General features: G+C 37.2%; 1 protein-coding gene across 2 annotated transcripts in view; it reads left to right on the top strand.

Moving 5' to 3' along the window:
* XRN1 (5'-3' exoribonuclease 1) overlaps nucleotides 1–22,781 on the top strand; it is a 55,591-nt gene that overhangs the window by 14,188 nt on the left and 18,622 nt on the right. For both annotated transcript variants that reach the window (XM_063442505.1, XM_063442506.1), the window contains exons 2-27: nucleotides 4,265–4,497; nucleotides 5,362–5,459; nucleotides 5,594–5,703; nucleotides 5,808–5,918; nucleotides 8,185–8,270; nucleotides 9,242–9,329; nucleotides 9,435–9,603; nucleotides 9,716–9,783; nucleotides 10,397–10,531; nucleotides 11,005–11,062; nucleotides 11,568–11,670; nucleotides 11,902–11,991; nucleotides 12,743–12,899; nucleotides 13,005–13,124; nucleotides 13,701–13,870; nucleotides 13,996–14,116; nucleotides 14,864–14,965; nucleotides 16,492–16,595; nucleotides 17,595–17,726; nucleotides 18,034–18,196; nucleotides 18,847–18,960; nucleotides 19,408–19,506; nucleotides 20,303–20,418; nucleotides 21,143–21,289; nucleotides 22,261–22,350; nucleotides 22,438–22,573. In XM_063442505.1, coding sequence (XP_063298575.1) covers nucleotides 4,265–4,497; nucleotides 5,362–5,459; nucleotides 5,594–5,703; nucleotides 5,808–5,918; nucleotides 8,185–8,270; nucleotides 9,242–9,329; nucleotides 9,435–9,603; nucleotides 9,716–9,783; nucleotides 10,397–10,531; nucleotides 11,005–11,062; nucleotides 11,568–11,670; nucleotides 11,902–11,991; nucleotides 12,743–12,899; nucleotides 13,005–13,124; nucleotides 13,701–13,870; nucleotides 13,996–14,116; nucleotides 14,864–14,965; nucleotides 16,492–16,595; nucleotides 17,595–17,726; nucleotides 18,034–18,196; nucleotides 18,847–18,960; nucleotides 19,408–19,506; nucleotides 20,303–20,418; nucleotides 21,143–21,289; nucleotides 22,261–22,350; nucleotides 22,438–22,573 — 3,120 coding nt within the window. The remainder of the gene's footprint in view (nucleotides 1–4,264; nucleotides 4,498–5,361; nucleotides 5,460–5,593; nucleotides 5,704–5,807; nucleotides 5,919–8,184; nucleotides 8,271–9,241; nucleotides 9,330–9,434; nucleotides 9,604–9,715; nucleotides 9,784–10,396; nucleotides 10,532–11,004; nucleotides 11,063–11,567; nucleotides 11,671–11,901; nucleotides 11,992–12,742; nucleotides 12,900–13,004; nucleotides 13,125–13,700; nucleotides 13,871–13,995; nucleotides 14,117–14,863; nucleotides 14,966–16,491; nucleotides 16,596–17,594; nucleotides 17,727–18,033; nucleotides 18,197–18,846; nucleotides 18,961–19,407; nucleotides 19,507–20,302; nucleotides 20,419–21,142; nucleotides 21,290–22,260; nucleotides 22,351–22,437; nucleotides 22,574–22,781) is intronic.

Raw genomic sequence — 22,781 nt, forward strand, 5'->3', positions numbered from 1 at the left:
TCTCCGATGCTACAAGCATAGATTACGATAATACCCAAACCAGGCAAGGACCCCACTAAATGCGGAAGCTATAGACCCATTTCCCTTATAAACTTAGACCTAAAAATTATGGCTAAATTGGTAGCCAACCGGCTCAAGCCCCTGCTACCTGGACTGATCCACCCTGACCAGGCGGGCTTTGTGCCTGGATGTGAAGCCAGGGACAATGCCACAAAAATCCTTAACATAATCCATGGGGCGACCATAAATCGCATGCCGATGCTGCGTCTAGCAATTGATGCCGAAAAACAAAACATTTTGACCTGATCAGTCATCCCTTTCTGGCGGACGAGAGACGATTCCACATTTGAACGCATATGTGGCCCAGGGAGCGACCCTAGACTCCCCCTATCAAAAATATACCGCACTCTTCAGACAACTGAAGGTGACCATTCTGTACCCTTATTCCAGCGTTAGTGGATGAAGGGTCTCCGCATCCACATGACTGACGCGGACTGGACACACATTATGGAAACAGGGATAAAAACTCCAACTAGTGTTGCACGCAAGGAATCCTTTTATAAAAGAGTCACCAGATGGTACAGAACCCCAGTGCAACTCCACACATTTTGGCCCTCAATCAGTGACACATGCTGGAGATGTGCAGGGGAACAGGGGGACATGGAACACATCTGGTGGAGCTGTCAGGGCATAGAGCCATATTGGCAACACATACTGACTGACATAGCGGAGATTCTCCCCCTACAGACTCGATTGACCCCTTCCCAGTTTTTACTAGGCTGGCCACGCTCCTTCCAGGACACACTTAGACAGCAACTCCTGAACATATTACTATGAAAAGCCAATGCCCTCATTCCAATGTACTGGCGTCAACCTGGTATACCATCCAGGGATCAGTGGGTGCAACGGTTAGAGCGTACAAGGTAAATGGAAGAAATACACTGGTCAGCATTGAGGAAAAGAGCTATGTACCTCAAAACTTGGGAGCCATGGATCGGGTTTTGTAGGAAAAGGAGACGAATTATATATTGCATTGGAAATTCTACGAGATTCTCACAGATTTTATGTTCGTACAGAACACTGGTGAGACCTCACTTGGAGTATTGTACGCAGTACTGGAGACCGTATCTCCAGAAGGATATTGATACCTTAGAGAGGGTTCAGAGAAGGGCTACTAAACTGGTTCATGGATTGCAGGATAAAACTTACCAGTAAAGGTTAAAGGAATTTAACATGTATAGCTTGGAGGAAAGACGAGACAGGGGGATATGATTGAAACATTTAAAGGAACACTATAGTCACCTAAATTACTTTAGCTAAATAAAGCAGTTTTAGTGTATAGATCATTCCCCTGCAATCTCACTGCTCAATTCACTGTAAGTTAGGAGTTAAATCACTTTGTTTATGCAGCCCTAGCCACACCTCCCCTGGCTATGATTGACAGAGCCTGCATGAAAAAAAAAAAAAACTGGTTTCACTTTCAAACAGATGTAATTTACCTTAAATAATTGTATCTCAATCTCTAAATTGAACGTTAATCACATACAGGAGGCTCTTGCAGGGTCTAGCAAGCTATTAACATAGCAGGGGATAAGAAAATCTTAATTAAACAGAACTTGCAATAAAGAAAGCCTAAATAGTGCTCTCTATACAGGAAGTGTTTATGGAAGGCTGTGCAAGTCACATGCAGGGAGGTGTGACTAGGGTTCATAAACAAAGGGATTTAACTCCTAAATGGCAGAGGATTGAGCAGTGAGGCTGCAGGGGCATGTTCTATACACCAAAACTGCTTCATTAAGCTAAAGTTGTTCAGGTGACTATAGTGTCCCTTTAAATACATAAAGGGAATCAACACAGTAAAGGAGGAGACTATATTTAAAAGAAGAGAAACTACCACAACCAGAGGACAGTCTTAAATTAGAGGGGCAAAGGTTTAAAAATAATATCAGGAAGTATTACTTTACTGAGAGGGTAGTGGATGCATGGAATAGCCTTCCAGCTGAAGTGGTAGAGGTAAACACAGTGAAGGAGTTCAAGCATGCGTGGGATAGGCATAAGGCTATCCTAACTATAAGATAAGGCCAGGGACTAATGAAAGTATTTAGAAAATTGGGCAGACTAGATGGGCCAAATGGTTCTTATCTACTGTCATATTCTATGTTTCTATGTCTATTTCATAGTTTTTTTTTGTTTGTTTTTTTTATCTAGAAAGCAATATTTTTAAATAAAAAAAAAAAAAGTTTTATATATTTTTATTATTTTTTTGTATGGGTGGGGATAGATGATTTTAAAAATTGCAAGCTACAAACTCTGTGGCAGCAGTTTGAGGAAGGCCCTTTTTATTTATTTTTTATTTACTGTAGAAATTCTTTAATAAATGTTTCTAAATACGCATACACAAAACAAGACACCACAGTGTGCCTCAAATAGTAAGTGTGTCATATACCGCCTAGTTTATTGCATCGATACTTTACAAATACATATCACACAAATACATAAACCTTTCTGCGAGGTCGAGAGGGGGAAAAAGAAACCAAGAGGAATGCTAAAGATGGTGCTATCGACGTGGAACTCAAGCATGCTGTATTGTCGTTAGCCAGGCCTGCCACATATCATGTCTTTTTGGGGCATCAGGAAAGGGATGCTTAAATCTCTTTCCATCCTTTGCTGTAATGGCAATTGTCCTTTAACTTGCAATTGGAAATAAATGCAAGAATTACCATGGAAGTATGATCTTATGGGCAATAAAACAATGTACGGTATATAAAAAAAGCTCTTGTTATTTCTTGATATATTTGGCCAATGCATGTGCAATAATGCAACTTCAGGCTTTGAGGAAGGCCATATTGTGTTCCAGCATCACTATGCCTCTGTACACAAAGCAAGGTCCACAAATGCATGCTTTGATAAGTTTGGTGTAGAGGTAATCAAGTGGCCTGAACACAGCTCTGACCAAACTCCATTGATACTTGAGGTGAATTGGAACGCAGATTGAAGGGCAGACCATTTAGTCCTACGTCAAGGGATCTTGACCTTTTTGGTCTCACACCTCCCCTGTAAATAAACTTAAACTTCGCACCTTCCCTCTTCTCCCAAAAGCAATTCATAATGGGTATGTTACATAATTGATATGGAAATTGTATTTTAACATCCTTCCAATATCAAAATACTTTGTCAAGTCGACGTTTCAGTCCCTAATCCGGGACTTTCATCAAGACATACAAAGTAACATCTTACATGCAACAGGTTTATATACAGACTAAAAACATGGCTGTGCAATACTAGCAGAGTCTAGCCTGAATTAAAGTGACAGTGCTCTGATTATACAGACAATGTGTGAATATGGCCCGTAAGAGCTATATATGTGATAATAGTGAGGTGATATATTGTCACTAGAAAGTGGGAAGCAGATGTCAGCAATATGAACTTGAAGTGACAGTGCTAGATAAATAGGACATGTAGTCCATCAATAAATCCAGAGATTATCTCACTGTGTTAAATAAGATTAAATGTATAATAATTTAAAAGTAAAAATGTGCATGATAAAAAATACAAGAAAGTGCACAGAAGACAAAAGCAATATTCAAATCGTATACAAAAAGCGTAAGCAGAACACTTATACCAATCTCAAGATATATCCAATTCATAAATCAGCTATACAGATCTCATAAAGGAGGTTGGGGTCAGATGGGCCCTTAATAAACTTAACGGTGAAATCCATATCAGTGGTGGCAAAAAAAGTTTAAAAAAAAAAAAAAGAGAGAAAAGGGACAATAGTAAATAGAATTATTCATGTATTCACCATTAAAAACACACATATAATATTATATACACGGGATATCTACATGGGTCAAAGGACCACGTATATATTATAAAAATGGGATGAAAGAACATTTTTCATTCAATCCCTTTGGGGACAGAGTGTTAAACTCAAGAATCCAGAATGTCTCTCGTTGTAAGAGGAGTTTTGCTCTGTCCCCACCTTGATTTGACATGGGGTCGTGGTCGATCGCTACATATCTTAATGTCGAACGTTGGTGCTGATACTCCAGGAAATGTCGGGCCACAGGTTTGTCCGACTTGCCATCACGATATGCCTTACCTATCTTGTACATTAAAAAAAATGGTTACATTTTTGTAGACAATTCTTTTAAGAATTGTTGGTGTTTCTAGTTGCTGTCTCTTGGGAGTCCTATTTAGATGTTGAATTGGAACAGTGTGAAACCTTCCCTTTTTTTAATTTAATTTTTTTTGTTTCTTACAGATCCCAGAATTTGACAATCTGTATTTGGACATGAATGGGATTATCCACCAGTGCTCCCACCCAAACGATGATGATGTACACTTCCGGATATCCGAAGATAAAATATTTGCAGATATATTCCATTATCTGGAGGTGCTATTTCGCATCATTAAGCCCAGAAAAGTGTTTTTCATGGCTGTGGATGGTGTTGCTCCAAGGGCAAAAATGAACCAGCAGCGGGGGAGACGTTTTAGGTGAGAACTGATCATACCTATTAGAACCAGATCATTAAAAAAAAAAAAAATAGGCTGTCAGAAGGCAAATCCCTAGCTGTACTGAGACTAGATTAGACTCCTAGAATGCTTTGCCAGTCTTTAACAGTTAATGATGAATTCACAAGGAAATTTAAAGCTTCATGCTTACATGGCTGAGCTGAGAATTTGCTCAATTTGGATGTTTTGTCCTAAAAATGTATTCCCATTAATACTGTACACTTTACTGTGTAGGTAAAATGTCTACCATTGTAGCTAATTTAGGAAAATTCCACCCCAACAAAATAATGTATCTGTTCCATTTTATGGCCCGGTCCAGTACCTGGCCAAAACGTGCTTCCTTCTACTCTTGAAGGCATTTGTTATTTAAGGCTTGGAGGTAGATTTAATATTGCAAAACAGGTGCAATTTTAGGACAAAATAAGGAGCAACCTCCTGGAAACCAGTAATCTAATCTGTCTGAACTTTTTATTCTTGTTTGTGCTGTAACATTTTTTTATTTACTTTATTTATTTATTTTTCTTCTAACTGAAATATCCTGTACTCAAGCTGCAGAACTCATTGTGTCATGTTATGGACAGCGATGCATGCACGTGATTGCCCAATCATATATTTCTTAGTGACTGGTTTTACAGCTTGAATGAGAAGTGTATGATTGGCACACACCACGATTGTCCAGTGAGTGATGCAGGAAACCCTCCACGCTGTTTCTTGAAACGGACACTTTACTTGCATACCTACCTACAGGTCAAACATCTGATTTATAAGGAATGACTTTAAAAATATTACGAGGACAGCATGCAGTACTTTGATTCCATCAGCCTTTGTTTTATCTTTCCACATTAGATCTGCAAAAGAGGCAGAAGAAAAAATAAAGAAAGCTATAGAGAAAGGAGAAGTCTTGCCAACAGAAGCTAGATTTGACTCCAATTGTATCACACCTGGTAAGTTGTATCTCTATAAAGAGCATAACTTTATAAATGTACAAAATTCTGTATTGGGTTAACGCTATCTTTCTGATTCAGTCCAGATTTGAAAAAACAAAACATGAGGTATTTTATTTTATTAATCTGAATAGGCACAGAATTCATGGCTCGCTTGCATGAGCACTTGAAGTATTTTGTAAATATGAAGATTTCCACAGACAAGGCTTGGCAAGAAGTGTCTATCTACTTGTCTGGTCACGAGGTAAGTGTGAGCCATCAACCAGATGATTGCTTTGATCTCTAACACATTGCTGTTTATGGACGTACTAAAAAAGTGCTCATGGTTTCTATTTTTTGCTTGTCTAGACGCCAGGGGAAGGAGAGCATAAAATAATGGAGTTTATACGATCTGAGAAAACAAAGCCAGATCACGATCCAAACACAAGGCATTGCCTTTATGGATTAGATGCCGATTTGGTACGTATTTGTTGCAGTTTAATATCCCCAGGTGTACAGTTTATTTTTTTTTTTTATTTATTTATTTATTTATTTATTTTTTCCAATATTATATGAAACATTTTATTGAAGAGAGATTATTTTTGCTGGTTAAGCTTATCTGTGCTCAATATGTATTTAAAGACTTTTTTTTTTTTTTTTTTTTATTGGCGTATTAATTCTGTAGTTTAGGGTGGAAAAAGCATTGGAGAAACAGTCTAACATGATAAACATGTGTTTTCCCTGTTGCGCACTATTCATTATTAGGTTGCCCTCCCATTCCTTCCTTTCATGCCTCTATCAGTCATCACCAATGGCCTTGTGCAGTCCAATCAAATGCAGAATTTTCACCAGCTCTGTGTGTTAGGGGGGTGGGTGAACGACAGAAAAATAAAACTAGGTTTGGTACTATAGGGAGGTGTGAAGGATTAAACAAAAGCAGGTAGGTGTAGTATTGCAAATGCACGACCTACAGAGAACCTCATTATGCCTCTTGCCAGAGCACATTGCGTGCTGATGACAGAAGCCACTTTTGCACAGGATTAACATTAGGGAGTTCTGGGCTGCCTAGGTCGCATTTTCAACTAGTCCCTGGCACAAAACTGAAAATATTTCTGTAGGTGCAGCTTTTCAAGCAGTAACTTGGCACATACCAACTCCTACCACCATGACTTCTAAAAGCATAAGTGGTCAAGTTGGTTGGAGTAACTCTCTTTAAAGAAGCTGTCAGATTACTCCGCCTTGCTGCCCATAATAAATGTTAAGCTTGTCAGACTATCATGTCGCCTTGAAAAATCAACCTGGTTTTGTTTGTGTTCTTTTTTTTTTTTTTCTTTTCTTCATATTGTTGACTGCTGTACTTTTTTTCCATTTGCTGTTGATTTTATCTGGTCTGCTATTTTGGAAATGGAAAAGAACACCACAGCACTCATAAATTTGTGATATAATGGTGGTTTTATTCAGTCAAAGTGATATTTTCCCCAAATCGGGAAAGTTTAAATCACGATTTATTAGATACACCCGAATTAATACATGCATGTGTTCATTGGTGGTACATCCTAAAAGAGCTGGCAAAAGATGCAATATGATTGCTGCCTTTGCATACATTGCCTTTTTTGCCCCCCACCCCCCCCCCCCCAAAGAGACCTTCATTCTCTTCACAGGGATAAACCAATCAGAGGCTTTTCAATGAGACGTGCGTGCATTTTTGATCTTGGGTCTAGAGGAGCTGGATGTGCTTATTTGATGTCTGTGTGGGAGGAGGCAGGCGCTCTCCACTCAATGAAGCTAATGGAAGGAGGCTGCAAACCTCCTTAGTTGTTTGACAGCCATGGCTGAGCTTAAAATGGAATACTTCTCCCCATAAAACACCTGTGCAAGCTGAAGTGCTTCTAGGGTGTGGATTGGTCCTTTAAACCTCCCCTTGAGCACTTTAAAGGAACACTATAGTCACCTAAATTACTTTAGCTAAATAAAGCAGTTTTAGTGTATAGATCATTCCCCTGCAATTTCACTGCTCAATTCACTGTCATTTAGGAGTTAAATCACTTTGTTTCTGTTTATGCAGCCCTAGCCACACCTCCCCTGGCTATGATTGACAGAGCCTGCATGAAACAAAAAACTGGGTTCACTTTCAATTAGATGTAATTTACCTTAAATAATTGCATCTCAATCTCTAAATTGAACTTTAATCACATACAGGAGGCTCTTGCAGGGTCTAGCAAGCTATTAACATAGCAGGGGATACGAAAATCTTAATTAAACAGAACTTGAAATAAAGAAAGCCTAAATAGGGCTCTCTATACAGGAAGTGTTTATGGAAGGCTGTGCAAGTCACATGCAGGGAGGTGTGACTAGGGTTCATAAACAAAGGGATTTAACTCCTAAATGGCAGAGGATTGAGCAGTGAGGCTGCAGGGGCATGTTCTATGCACCAAAACTGCTTCATTAAGCTAAAGTTGTTCAGGTGACTATAGTGTCCCTTTAATATTGTACTGGTGCTGTGAATGCAAAGCTGGGTTATTGGCCACTGTTTTGTATATTTGTCCCCCCTTTTTATCTTTATAAAGATTTGATACTTGATAAATTACATGCAGAATTAGTTTCTGTTCTTGCAGTGTTCCTTTTTAATTATAATTGTATATATTGTATCCCTTGCTTTCCTTGTTCTTCCACTCCATTAAAATATTTGTGCTAATTTCTGACAAGGTCGTATTCTTCATTATATTCTGAATATTTATTTCCTCAGATTATGCTTGGTTTAACAAGCCATGAAGTTCACTTCTCTCTTCTAAGAGAAGAGGTCCGCTTTGGTGGAAAGAAAAATCAAAAAAGGTAAATTTTTGGTTATAACCTCTTATTTAATTCTTTTTGCAGAACCCCCATATTGTAATATACAATATCCTTTTGCTACTAATGTAAAATGGCATTAAAGGGACACTGTAGTCACTGTAATTGCTTCATCTCACTGAAGTTGTTAATGTGTCCCGAGTCCTCTGGTGCTGTCCTTCTGTGGAATGTGAAACTGTCTTAATGGTTTAATACTATACGAGAATCCCCTGCAGTCCATTCTTTTTGTGCTGCTTGGGCTAATGAGGAGGAAAGGCAGCAGACTTTAGATTGTCTGAGAGTATCCGCTTACTTCTTTAAGCCCATGACCACCACCATTGCAGGTGTAATCACAGGGACCCTCATTTTGTGTTAATATAGTTTTAACATTGAATAGAAAAACTGCCAATAAATCCTGGCACTCTAACCTTTAAGGAGAAGTGTCCCTTTAAACATTGATATTTAATGTGCTTTTGTAAGGCGATTATGTCGGTCTTAACAATTAAGCATTTTTTACAGAAACATGCTAATGTACACTTGACATCTGTTCCGACTGAGAAACCGTGCTTACATAGTCATCTTGTTCCCTAATCAATCATAGGTGTCTGTTAAAATTAGAAGTGGAACATTAAGGCATCAACCAAAATCTAGTATAGGACCGTGTGAAAGATATTATGTGACAAAGATTGCTCACCATGTCACTCCAGGCAATTGTGGACTATTTCTAATGCTCAGGGAGCATATACTGGTTTACAGTTAGTCCACAAACCTATGCAGAGCCAAAATTAGCAGTCCCCTTTTATAGGACGTTCTAAAGTGGACGTCTGAATATTTCTGGGTTATCTTTTGAAATCCGCAGCATAAGCTGATACGCATGTACTTGTAATCCAAACTAAAGCTATTTTTACTTCTAGAGTTTTGTTCTCACACTTATAGGAAAGTATTTAACTTTTAGACTGCTTTTTATCTTATGCCAGAGTTTCTGCTCCCGAAGAAACTACATTTCACCTTCTTCACTTGTCTTTAATGAGAGAGTATGTTGACTATGAATTTTCATCTGTAAAAGTGAGTTGCCGATCATGTCCTTATGATGTCATTAGATTTCCAAAATTAAATGTAGCAAAATATGGATTTCTTAACGCTCTGTTTTTTTTATTTTTATTTTTGTAGAACAAGATTTCATTTGAATATGATATTGAAAGAATAATTGATGATTGGATTTTAATGGGATTTCTTGTAGGCAATGATTTTATTCCACATCTACCTCATTTGCATATTAACCATGATGCACTGCCTCTGTTGTACAGAACTTACATTAGTGTCTTACCAGAACTTGGAGGTATGTTTTGAAGAATATCTTCTTCTGTTATGTGTCAAGTAACTGTTTGCTGTACCTGTTACTGTTAAATGTCACCATGGCGAAACCTTTTTGATTTTATTTTGCTTCCTAGGTTACATTAATGAAAGTGGATATTTAAACCTAGTTCACTTCGAGAAGTATCTTACTAAACTTTCAGCTGTAAGTATATAGATCTTCATTATTGAAATAAAAGAACATTTTTACAGTGGTGTGTGTGTGTGTGTGTATTATTTATTTATTTATTTATTTATTTATTTATTTATTTTTTCTTCTCCATTTAACACTCCCAGCATTTTCTGGGATACAGAAGCTAAATGCATAATGCACCATTCATTGTTATTCACCAGTAATGTACAAATTTAAGGCCAAAATAGATGAGCTCGGAATATAGTTGAGTTGGAGAATTTTTCCAGTTTACCCATTATGTGTTAAGTTTGCAATTCTTCAGTGAATTAATGATCGCTCAGTTTAGCAAATAATCTAGTTCCTTAGAGTGCCCTCCACTAATATTGTAACCAGGGTTGTCCATGTTAGTGGAGGACACTGTGTATAAAAGTACCTGAGATATGTCTTTGACTGTCCTGTTGACTGTCCTGTTCCTGGCTAATTGAGACTACTCGCTGAAGTCTAAACTGAGCAGTTCTAATTGCTAAAGGAAAATCCGTGTTGACTAAGATAGAGATATATTACGTTATGTTGGCATGACTCTTGCTTGTATCTGCTAATATACAGTGCCGCTGACAGCCATTCATTCTGCACTTCTTATTTCTAGTTTGACCGTGAGCATTTCAATGAAATCTTTGTTGATCTGAAGTGGTTTGAAAGTAAAGTGGGCAATAAATACCTCAATGAGGCTGCAGGCCAAGCTGCTGAAGAAGCCAGAAATGGAAAGAAAAAGAAAGGCAACGTTAGTAGTTCTGATCCTATATACTTGGTTTTTATTAATATTTATTTTAATTGATTTTTTTTTTTTATCTTGATAATCCTTTTCAAATTAAAAAAAAAATCAGTTTGATTACACTCCACACAATGAGATCATGATGTGCGATTCTATCCCTACCAGTAGTTATAGCAGCAGGCTTGGAACATCTCCCTCCACCCCTCTACTCTCCCATGTTGTCCGCATGCTCTGTGTGTGATGTCAGAAGTCCATTATGCACATAATTAAAATTAGCCATCAGAACTCCTGTTCAGGGCTGGATAGAGGCGCCTTAATTACTCTACTGAAGGTGGAGTTACGCCTCCAGCAGCAGAGGGGGTAAACTTTCATTGCAGAACACTGCACATACAGATTCCAAGTACCATGGCCAATTCAAATCACTGGTATAGTCATGGTGCTTGGGAGTAACCCTTTAATTCTCCAACTTCATGTCTACGCAGGCTACTGACACTTTATGTTTGGTTGCATTGGAAAATAATGGAGAGGAAAGTCCCAAATGTAAGTACATTTAATGTGTAAGATGCAATGCAAAAAACAATGTTCAAATGTATATATTTAATCTTAGAGTAACAAAGTAAAGCAAGCACAATCTTTACCTTTATTTTTTTCTTTATTTTTTTTTTCCTGTCTTATTGTGTTTTATACCCCCACCTTCTATAGACTGTAAGCTCGTTTAAGCAGGGTTCTCTTCAACCTATTGTTACTGTAAGTTTTTTTGTTTTTTTTTGTAATTGTATTATTGTGAAATTTCCCTATTTTTTTATTTTTTTTTATTTTTTTTTATATTGTAAAGCGCTACGGAATCTGTTGGCGCTATATAAATGCCAATAATAATACAATTTTATGGATAAAAATAAGTGTTTCAAAAAGGGTGCCTTAGCCTAATTCTGTTTTTAGAAAGATTTCACCTTAAATATAAAATTTGTTAAAATAATCCGTGTTTTAGTTAGACTAAGAATATTTCAGCCACTTGTATTTTTTTTGGTTTGTTTGCCCTTGCTAGGTATAGAAGAAGACCCAGAAGATGAGGACTTGTTTGAGACAGAGTTTAGACAGTACAAGAGGGCGTACTACATGTCTAAAATGGGAGTGGAAGTTGTATCTGAGTAAGTAAATAATAATTAAAAAAAACAATAGTTTATTTGATCATGCATTTCTAGGTTTGTGTTGGGAGTTGTGTTTGTTTGTTTTTATTTTTTTACACTACTCTCTTTCCTAAACCTCCTTACTTGTGCCCATATTTGTTCTATTTTGCATTTTCTTTGCCTTTATAATTGTTTTATAATGTGCTGTTCAGTTTTATTCATTATATGAATATCATTTCTTATTTATTTAAGTGAGTTTCTGGCGAATCAGGCTGAATGTTATGTCCAGGCAATACAGTGGATTTTGCACTATTACTATCATGGAGTCCAGTCCTGGAGCTGGTAAGGGGATACTTGTTCAACTGAGCATATTGCCACTGCTTGCAAATTTATTTAATCATTTTTTTAGTATTTCAGTCTTCCTTGCCTGTTTGTTACAAACAAGACCAACCATTTAAACCAGAAACCAAGGTTGGATTGCCACAAAACAAACAAAAACAACACTTTTTTTTTCTTTTATTTAAACTGCTGGGGAACATAATCCTGTATTTGACAGTTGCAGCATCTCTCAGCATCTTGTGTCCAAGGCCATGAAGGAATTATCTTTTTATGTTTCTAAATGTAGGCTATTGTAGGATTTAGTTGTCCACAGCTGGAATATATTAGGAGCAGTTGCTTGCTTTGAAGTAAAGGGTGATTATTTTCAAAGTACATTAAAATTGAAACACACACTCCTCACGCAAAAAAAAGTTGATAGATTTATTTATATATATATATATATATATATATATATATATATATATATATATATATATATATATATATATATATATATATATATATATATATATATTTTTTAAATTCACTCTTTCATTAACATATTATTGAGATTAAGTGTGGAAATGAAATTTATTTTACAGCTCTTCATAACAGTGAGATGTATAGATCTAGAGAGATAGATCGATATATATAGCTGTCTCTACATTACAGATTGCTAGTTATTTGAAGAAATCTAGTGATTGTTAAACACTGCAATGTTATGCTTTTACTCTGGATTTCATATGCACCTATGTTTTTTTTTTAATGCTTTTAGGTACTATCCCTACCATTATGCACCATACCTGTCTGATATCCAAAATATTGGCCACCTCAAGCTTAGATTTGATTTGGAAACGCCTTTCATGCCCTTTGAACAGCTGCTGGCTGTTCTTCCAGCCGCCAGTAAAGACTTGTTGCCTCGGGCATTCCAGGTAACGTGTGTGTGTGTGTTAGTGGTTTTTATTCAGTTATTTATTTTTATTATAACTTCTCCCCTTTCCCTTCATTGATATATTCTCTCTGATTGTGTGTACCAGAGTTTAATGACCAATGAAGACTCCCCAATAATTGATTACTACCCACAAGACTTTAAAACTGACCTTAATGGGAAGCAGCAAGAGTGGGAAGCAGTGGTGCTGATCCCTTTCATCGATGAAGTAAGTCCTGTCTTCCACTCTGCACTACAGAACAATCTAAATTGTAGATGAAGATCTGTAAAAGGATCCCGTGATGCTAGTATTCATTTATACCAAGCAGGAAAGCTCTATAGACAAAATTTTCAACGCTTCAGAGTTCTGATTGGCAATGTATGATGTGTAAAGCCGAAGTGGCAGACCGGTTCCCTGGTAAATCTTCCCAACCTAAATCTGCTGCGATTTATGTTAATCTGATAGCCCCTCCTCCTGTCGTCTCTTTTATTTCCAGGAGATTTACATATTCGTCTAACCATCCAAGGTTGAGTGAATTTAAAACTAGAAGGCAGAAATGATTGTTTATTACTGATGTGCCAAGCGAGCCTTGGTTTCTGTCAAATCTAACGAAACATGACACCCAAAGACTCCTTGCACCATAACCACTGTAATAAACTGTATTGATCATGATTCTTAGTGCCCATTAGGAGCTCATCCTTTTTAATTATGAAGATTAAGGGTTTTCTATTGTAATTCGATCTGATGGGTGGTTTCTAGGGGGTGAGGCAGGGTTGTATGCTAAGGCTTCTCTGGCTCCTACAGAAACGATTGCTGGATGCCATGAATTCCTGCAATAGCTTCCTCACAGATGATGAAAGGAAGAGAAATCAACACAGCGAGTGCTTTAAATATTGGTATGACAAAGAGACAGATTTCCAGTACTTCTCACCTTGGCCAGAGAAATTCCAGCACATTGAACGTTGCCATGGAAGGTAAGACCTCCTATAATGCTTGTTTTGCTTGTGCAGGCGACCTCATTCTAATAGTCGATGGCTTCATATGTCATTTGGGAATTACATGTTCGATCCATGTTAAATTTTTGAAATTCTTATTCTAGGTACAAAGCCATTTCCCTGGATGCTTGGCATGTGGATATGGTTAATAACAAAATAACAAAGGTCAACAAAAGTGCACTGTATTTTTGTGGCTTTCCTACTTTGAAGCACATTAAGCACAAGGTAACTTCTTTGTTTATTTGCCTTAAAAATACTTTCATATGAATAAAGCATTGATTCTGGTATGCAAGGGGAAATTTCTATCCTCCTTTACTTTTGAGAGGTCAGTGAAAGACACATTTTAAACATTTAAGAATACATCTGGGCATCATTGTCAACATACAGGGTTAGTCATGCATTACACCGAACAAGAAAGACCACGTTTTTTTAATTTATTTTGTGTTCGTGTATATCACAGGCTAGGTAACAGGTTATAGATATGCGTCTAGGTCGATTTTATTATAACCCATTCCTACACAAGAATAAACTGTCTAGTCGAAGCTAAAATTAAGACAGGAGTATGAGAATAGCAAAATGATCAGATAGTGCTTGGTGAGTAGGCTTGCTAACTTGAGGCTATTGGGTAACAGGCTATCTGTAAACATGCCCTGTGTAATAGTAGATTGTGAAACATGCTTATGTTGCTGAAGTAGTGTTCAAGAGCTAGGGTTAATGGTTTAATCCAAAAAGAATATATATATATATATATATATATATATATATATATATTTTTTTTTTATCTTTTCTGTGAATTTTATGAATGAGACTCCTTTCAGTGGTAGCTTATCTTGGCACCCCAAATGTTTAATAACATGACCAATGTAGTACAGCCAGTCCATAAGGCTTTTATTTATTAACTGCCAAAAATAAAATAAACAAAAGCAATACCTTGTGTCCTGTGACAATTGTTTGTGTTCATATTTTGCTCAGTATTCTTTGAAGAAGTCTGGTGTTCAAGTTTTCCAGCAGAGTAGCCGAGGAGAAAACATGATTTTGCACATCCTTTATAATGAAGATGCTGACACAGAACAGGTGAGCAGGTCACATGCTCTTTGTGCTTGGCTGATGTGACTGCTATAGTGGGAGTATAAATGGTTTTATAGTATTAATAAAAGAGAGATGGATCTATATATATATTCACTATAGATCCTTGCACTCGGGCTGTAAATGAGTCAAATGGATGGGTGCAATACCAGAGTTCCAATATTTAACTGTAGAATGAAGACTGCTGCACTCACGGTCTTGAGTAAAATTCAACTTTTATTCCAACACTGTTAAAAGAAAGATCAACGTTTCAGTCCCATTTAGCGACTTTCCTCCGGATCAGAAATCTAAAAACATACATTGCGAGTGTGTGTGTGTATGAAATTTATTGACTTGCCCCAGGTGCAGATTGTAGAGACCGGCGCCCTGCTGGATCCCGTGTGCGAGCAAGCTCAACTCCCACTTGTGACGTGATGATGCTGCCGTCGTTGCTATGGTAGCATGGCTTGTCGGTAATCACTATGGAACACTGCTGTGAATGCCCGATCTCTGGCTAGAGCACATAAGTATATAGATAAAATAGGGGATAATCTGCTAAATACAGATAAAATGGAAAAACATAGCGTTTAACTGTGTGAAGGTGAGTGACACTCAGTGAATTACAATTGGCCTCTCACAAATTTTCAGATGGAAAACAGCCTTGAATGAAATCCTTTCTTCAATGGTCACTGTACTTTCCCATCTTCACACTCCCATCATAGGGTTGGAATATGTAGCTCAGAAAGAGAAATGTACAAAAGATGTAGTGCACTTCCAGAATGTAGTACAAAATGTTTTTTTTTAATAACTTACATATAAGTATTCATATAAGTATAAAACAAATCACCACTGGGCGCGTTTCGTCCTAAAACCGGACTTCCTCAGGGACTTGGTACATCAATGACAACAAGATTATTATTATTATTATTATTATTATTATTATCATAATCTTGCTGTCATTGATGTACCAAGTCCCTGAGGAAGTACGGTTTTAGGACGAAACGCGTATGACGCCCAGTGGTGATTTGTTTTATACTTATATGTAAGTTATTAAAAAAAAAAATTGTACTACATTCTGGAAGTGCATTACATCTTTTGTATATTTCTCTTTCTGAGCTACATATTCCAACCCTATGATGGGAGTGTGAAGATAGGATTTCATTCAAGGCTGTTTTCCATCTGAAAATTTGTGAGTGGCCAATTGTAATTCACTGAGTGTCACTCACCTTCACACAGTTAAACGCTATGTTTTTCCATTTTATCTGTATTTAGCATATTATCCCCTATTTTATCTATATACATTTGCTGAAGACGGGAGGAAGTCTTTGGGGACCTATCTGGATACTTCACCTATTACAGGGAAGTTCCGGTTTGTTTTAAGTTTATATACTTTTTTCACTGGGGTTGTGTTCACATATTCTGTTTGTATAGAGCACATACGTGTCTTGTGGTAATACTTATACAGTGCAGTTCTTTCAGAAGTTATCTTTCATTTTGTTTTTAGATAAATAATAGTTTATTTTGGGTTATTTCAGGCTGTGGAGAATGTCGCCGCTGCTGTGCTCGGGAAGTCCGTGTTTGTGAACTGGCCTCACTTGGAAGAAGCCCGGGTTGTCGCGGTGTCAGATGGAGAGACAAAGCAAGTGACTTAATTATTCTTACAGTAATTCCAACTTAATGTGTTTGGTATTTGTTTCTGCCTTTTAATATATATTGTTTTAGTACTAATTATCTGATGATCACAGTTGGCAATTAAAGGGACACTTATGCACCACATCTTAATGAACTGGCTTTCATGCTTAGACCTTGTCCCTTTTGTGTGGTGTAAAGCTATGTTTACATTTTGCCATAACCACTCCTCTTTTGACTGTCAATTACTGCCACAAGAAGAACTTCCTAGACAAACGTTCTGCAACATCACGTACAGCAAAATACCACGGAGCACTGCAAAGACTTCCCCTGGAGAAGCATTTGATTTAGTGCTTGGCTATAAGAAGTAACTGATTGATTAGCTTAGAGCGGTGGCTTCCATGCATTTCCAGTAGGTTCCCAATGCTTTTTCTATGATAGTTATTGGATTGGACAAGAGATCAACCGGACTTATGATCTCAGAAGCGGAGGAGAAAGACGACCATTAGACTAACTGGCGCTGACTAAAAGGTCCACGTCTAAAAGTAGTTAACATGTAAAATGTTTACTGTTGATGCTCCTTTAATGATCCTTTTGGCGTCCATGCTGTCTGCCAGGTTTTTATCAAAGAAAACACAAGCCAATTAACATTTTAATATACTTCTCATAAAACATTGCTAAGTTACAGGAGTAATAGTCCTGAATCCCTGTTATACATACTTTCTATATGGGTTCCAGGTATCCTTGGACTGCACAGACCGTTTGAGAGTTCTAGGAAATGGAAATGGCATCCACCCCAAAACTATAGCTACATGGTTATGGTTCTTATGGTGCCTTTAAGGCTGAACAATTACTTGACCATCCTAATGATCAGAGAAACAAAGATTCAAGTCTGTGAAATTTTAGCATTTTATGTTTTGTGTTTATTTTTTTTCCAGGTATAAATTCTTACATTTTATAAATTTATTGGTTGCTTCCACTATATGCATCTGCACTTTTATCTTTTCAGATTCTATCTAGAAGAACCTCACGGAACACAGACACTTTACACTGGAAGCTTAGTTCCACCAATCAAAGTGACCTATGTTGGTGACAAAGAGCAAAACATTTGGGTGAAGGAAGTCCAGGGAATCTCTGAGCAGTAAGTTGGAATTGCAACAAAAGGATTTAGTTTATCCTCCATGGTAAAAGTTCACCATACCCAAACATGTAACTGTAAATTATTTGCAGGCAGCCTGGTGAAGAGCAATACTTGTACTGACTGAAGTATCTGCTCAGTATTTAAATTAGTCCTCAAAGTTTATAAAGATAATTTTCTTTCTATGTACTGTAACATTTTATTTCCCCCCTGAATCTCATTTTTATGTACTCGTATAGAGCATCCATTTTACATATTTTCTAGTTTACGATGTGCCGTTGGCAAACTCTTGCATTTCTTCTCTTTATAGCTATCAGAGGAGAAAGGGAGTCATTATCAATGAGACGTCAGTAGTTTTGTATGCTCAGCTGCTGACTGGCCGTCGGTACCAGTTATCACAAAATGGAGAAATTACTTTTGAGAAACAGTGGTCCAAGCAGGTGCTTCCTTTTGCATACCAGACCATCGTCAAGGTGAGAATAGAATAAGTGTCATTATTACATTTCTTTTTAAAGTTAGTTGTGTGGTTTTCTGAGCCCTGTTTCTGCACATGAAACACTGATCTTGTAAATGATATAGTGATTTATAGTGCAGTGCTCATGTAAGGTCTTGAACAATTGTCATGCAGACTGTTTGTAAGGGTCCCCGGGTTAGGTTATCTATGGCGTTCAAAGCCTGTCTAACTGAGCAAAGAAGGAAAAATCAGAATTAACCCTGATTGCTTCCAATAGTAGGTATAATTGATTTCCAATATCAAGCTGGAACAGAGTTTGGTTAGGTCTTCCATATACCAGTCATGAATGTTCATTTTAGGGAAAGATGCATAGTTGGCTTTAAATTTGTATTAAATTAGACAAATGTACTGCTCTAACTTACCCTGTTTAAAACAATAATAATTGTGTAATGGGTCATAATGCATTGATTTTTGAATAGTATATGCTGATCAAGCTTGAAATCGGTTTTGGACTGAACGAAGATTATGTTCTCCTTCTATATAACCTAAAATTTTAAATATGATAAAATGTGCAATTTCACCTTGCAGCTTGGACATGTAGCACCTGTACTAATGCAGGTTTGTGGGAGGGGAGGTGGCTTTTTAAATTTTTATCTTCTTCATTTTCAGGATATTACTGCCTTTGATCCTGGTTCCACCCGATTCAAAACTCTTGGTGAACTTTTTTGCCCTGGAAGTATTGCATTCATGTTGGGGAATCCTTATTATGGCTGCATGGGAGAGGTACATCTATTTAAACAATTAACAACGGGTGCTTATTTTAAATAACGCTGTAGCATTGGGAATACAAACATATTCATAATTATGTAGTCTTCTGCTGCCTTGTTTTTTTTGTTTTTGTTTTTGTTTTCCTTCCTTCCTTCCTTCTGCGGTATGAGGCTGACTGGGAATTATTGTAATTTGGGCTTTATTTTCTGTATGATCAAGGACCTATGGGGAAGTTAAAGTGGAGTCTTGCACATTGTTGTAAGTCTATTGCTTCCAGATAGCGGGATGGTAATGGTTTACAATTTACTTTCTATGGAGGCTTATATTTTTTTTTGTTTGTTTTATTCATCCTTGTTATATTGTTGAAACTCCACATTGGAACCTATAAATTTACACATTTCACTGTAGCCATTTCCTCTTCCTTTTTATAAAAGTATGAACATGTCTGTCTGTGTTTTGCAGGTTCAGGATTCTTCTGATGTGCTTAGTGAGAACAGAGTCCGTGTTCTTTTTAACATTCCCCAGGAGCCACAACTAGATGCCTTAATACTTAATCAGCATGTAAGAAAATCCTGCTATTACTGGTTTCATTCATATGGTGCCTCTCCTGTTGTGTTAAAGTGACACTGTTGGTTCAGCTCATTGAAGTAGTCTGGGTGCAATGTCCCTTAACCCTACAGTGGTGGTAATTGCAGTTTCTGAAAAACTGCAATAATTACCTGCTAGGGTTAACTCCTCCTCTGGTGGTGCCTATCAGATGGCCACTAGAGGGACTTCCGGGTGCTTAGATGACTTTTGGTTGTTTAAATTACGCTGGCCGTCCTCACACATGAGGACCTACAGCATCACCGGAATCCCCATAGGAAAGCATTGATTAATGCTTTCCTATGGGGAAATCCTAATGCGAGCGTGGCCATTGCTGCGCATGCACGTTAGGTCTCCCCACCAGCTGATGTTGGCATGGGAGGAGTGAGCCTGACCCAGCACTGAGGGACATCTGTGCTGCATTCAGGTAAGTGACTGAAGGGGTTTTAACCCCTCCAGCACTGCGGGAGTGGGGTAGCGAGGGAGGGAGGGAGGGAGGGAGGGAGAGGGGGGGGAGGGGAAACTGTAAGAACCTTTCCCTTTTAAGGTCTATACTTTCTCTACTAGTGTCTTTGGTTAAAAATGTTCACACACATTGAGTTACAATCTATTGTGGTTGTGTTACAGACATTTTTAAGTGACAACTAGCAATGAGGCTAAAATAGTACTTGGATATTTTAGAATCAGATTGTATATGCTCCTGGCAAAATTATGCTATTTGTATCAACTGCTCGCTTTTCTCTAATATTGCTTGTTTTTGTTATTCCTGTAGAAGTTTTCTGTAAAGTATAACCCTGGTTATATCTTGGCAAGCCGCCTTGGGGTGAATGGTTACCTCGTTTCTAGGTTTACTGGGAGTATTTTCATTGGCAGAGGATCCAAACGAAAGTAAGGTTAAAAAAAAAAAAGTCTAATCGTTTGCGTTCTAAGCTGAATTTTGCTTAATTCTGGTGTACAGTCTGCTGCTACTTGAGTGAATGATTTGTGTGAGTGGTGAATTTCTTAAGCAGCACCACATTGGATGGAAGTTATTTGTTTGTTCTTATTACCACTTCAGTAGCCAGAGGGCTAAAAGTATCCTAACTCAAGTTAAAAACAATAAATAAAATATATTTCTCTCAAATTTGATATACGGGTTGTCGGCTCAGTCAGGTCTAAATTTTCCTGGAAAAGTTGAATAGCATTATCCTAAATATCCCTTGACTAGTGCCAGAATGATGCAATGGGGGTGTGTGTGTGTGTGTGTGTGTGTGTGTGTGTGTGTGTGTGTATATGTATATGTATATATGTGTGTGTGTGTATATATATGTATATATGTATGTGTATATATATATATATATATATATATATATATATATATATATATATATATAATTTTTTTTTTCTTTTTTGGTTTATCAATAATCTGGAAATGGGTTACCTTTTTGTCTAATATTGTAATTTAAATTTTTTGTTGGCATTGGGTAGTGTTGGGAATGCTTTTGTTTTTGATTTATTTTACTTAAAATGTTTTCACACAATAATTATTTGTGATCACTTTGATAGTTGTAGTAATTTCATGTTGATTATGAAGAGACTTGACTGCTGAATAATTCTCATGTCATTTTTGTAGTCCTCACGGAGAACAGAGGGCTAATGTTGGCCTAAATCTGAAGTTCAATAAGAAAAATGAAGAAGTTCCTGGGTACACCAAGAGAGTAGGAACTGAGTGGACATATTCATCTGCTGTAGAACAACTTCTTGGTGAATATATCGAAAGGTAAAAAATCACTATGGGTTTTAGTGTTTGGTGATTCACATAAATGCTTGATCCATTTGTGACGTGTTAGGCAGAACATGTTCTACAATTGCCACTTCCCATTCCGCTGTGCAGTGATGCTAATCTGGTGACTGGTGCAGATTCGGGCTGTTTTTAAAGGATTACTCCAATTAAACACCGGGATCCCAAAAGGCAGGTCTTTCCCAGATCATATCTTGCATGTGCAGTGAGCGGCCACGGGCATTTACTGACTCGTGTAGTAAGGTTATTTTCCCTCACCATTGATGGCTGTTGGCAAAGGGCAACATAGGCAAGTGGAAACCTTCTAGAGACTTTGCAAATATGTGCTGCTTTTTGTGTTTGAATTTCATTTAAATTTGGGCACTGCCTATAGGAGATTTTTTTTTTATTATTATTGAGATTCTGTATTTATGAAGAATTCCAATGTAACAGAGCTTACTTGAATGGACATCCAAACTGGAGTTGACCAACTATCTTTTCAATGCATTATGGATCTAAAATCTCATTAAACATTCCTAGGCAACTATTGATTAAAGCATTTTTTTCCTTTACTGTAGACCCTATAGATCTGCTGAGTTGTCTCGTTATCTCAGCAAGTTCGATCCTCCAAGTATGCTATTTCATTTTTTTTTTTTTTTTTTTTCTTCAAAGGAAGGGAAAATCTCTGCAAATAATTAGCAGCCACCGTGCAACTATTTTTCTATTCAAGTACCCACAAGTATATGTACAGTTCATCTAGTTTAATACTTTCATTGAAAGCTGAATGAGTCCATACAAGTAACTTAGGAGTTCAATGGTGTGTGAACAATGTTCAGAGTCCGAAATGGGGGTTGGGCATATAGCTCCTGTGACCTCTTAATTATGTTTAGAATTGATTGATGAAATTAACAGAGACTGGTCCAAATGAATCCTTGCACAATCTTTATTTTTATTTTTTTTGTTTTTTTAAGGTTCCCAGAATTGTTTACATACATCTCTAAACACAGCCAGGATGATGTGTTCTATGAGGATGACATCTGGCCAGGAGTTGAGGAGAATGGGTGAGAAATCAATCCATTTATTACAAAATAGTCTAGTGATACTTCTATGTGATATGCCCACAACCCTTTCTCTTATTGTTTTGATAGTGCTGAGAAGGTCCAAGAAATTGTGTCCTGGTTAAAGGCTCATCCTGTGAGCTTGCTGTCTCGATCATCTTGTGATTTACAAATCTTGGATTCTGCCATAGTTGAGATGATTGAAGAAGAAATTGAAAAGTGCAAGGTTGGATCAGCAATTTAAAAAAGTTTAAATTAAATGATTTATTCTACAAGAGGGAGTAGTAAAACTCTCGCATTGCTTTGCCAGGTTAATTAGTAACCAGTTGTCCAACATCCCAGTACTACAGAAATATATTTAATAATTCTACGGTCATCCGCTTTGCGTGATTTTATCAGTATTTAAGGGGTATATTTATGTGAGACACCAGTAC

Source organism: Pelobates fuscus, chromosome 2 (assembly GCF_036172605.1).
Source record: "Pelobates fuscus isolate aPelFus1 chromosome 2, aPelFus1.pri, whole genome shotgun sequence".
In the NCBI taxonomy this organism is placed as follows: Eukaryota; Metazoa; Chordata; class Amphibia; order Anura; family Pelobatidae; genus Pelobates; species Pelobates fuscus.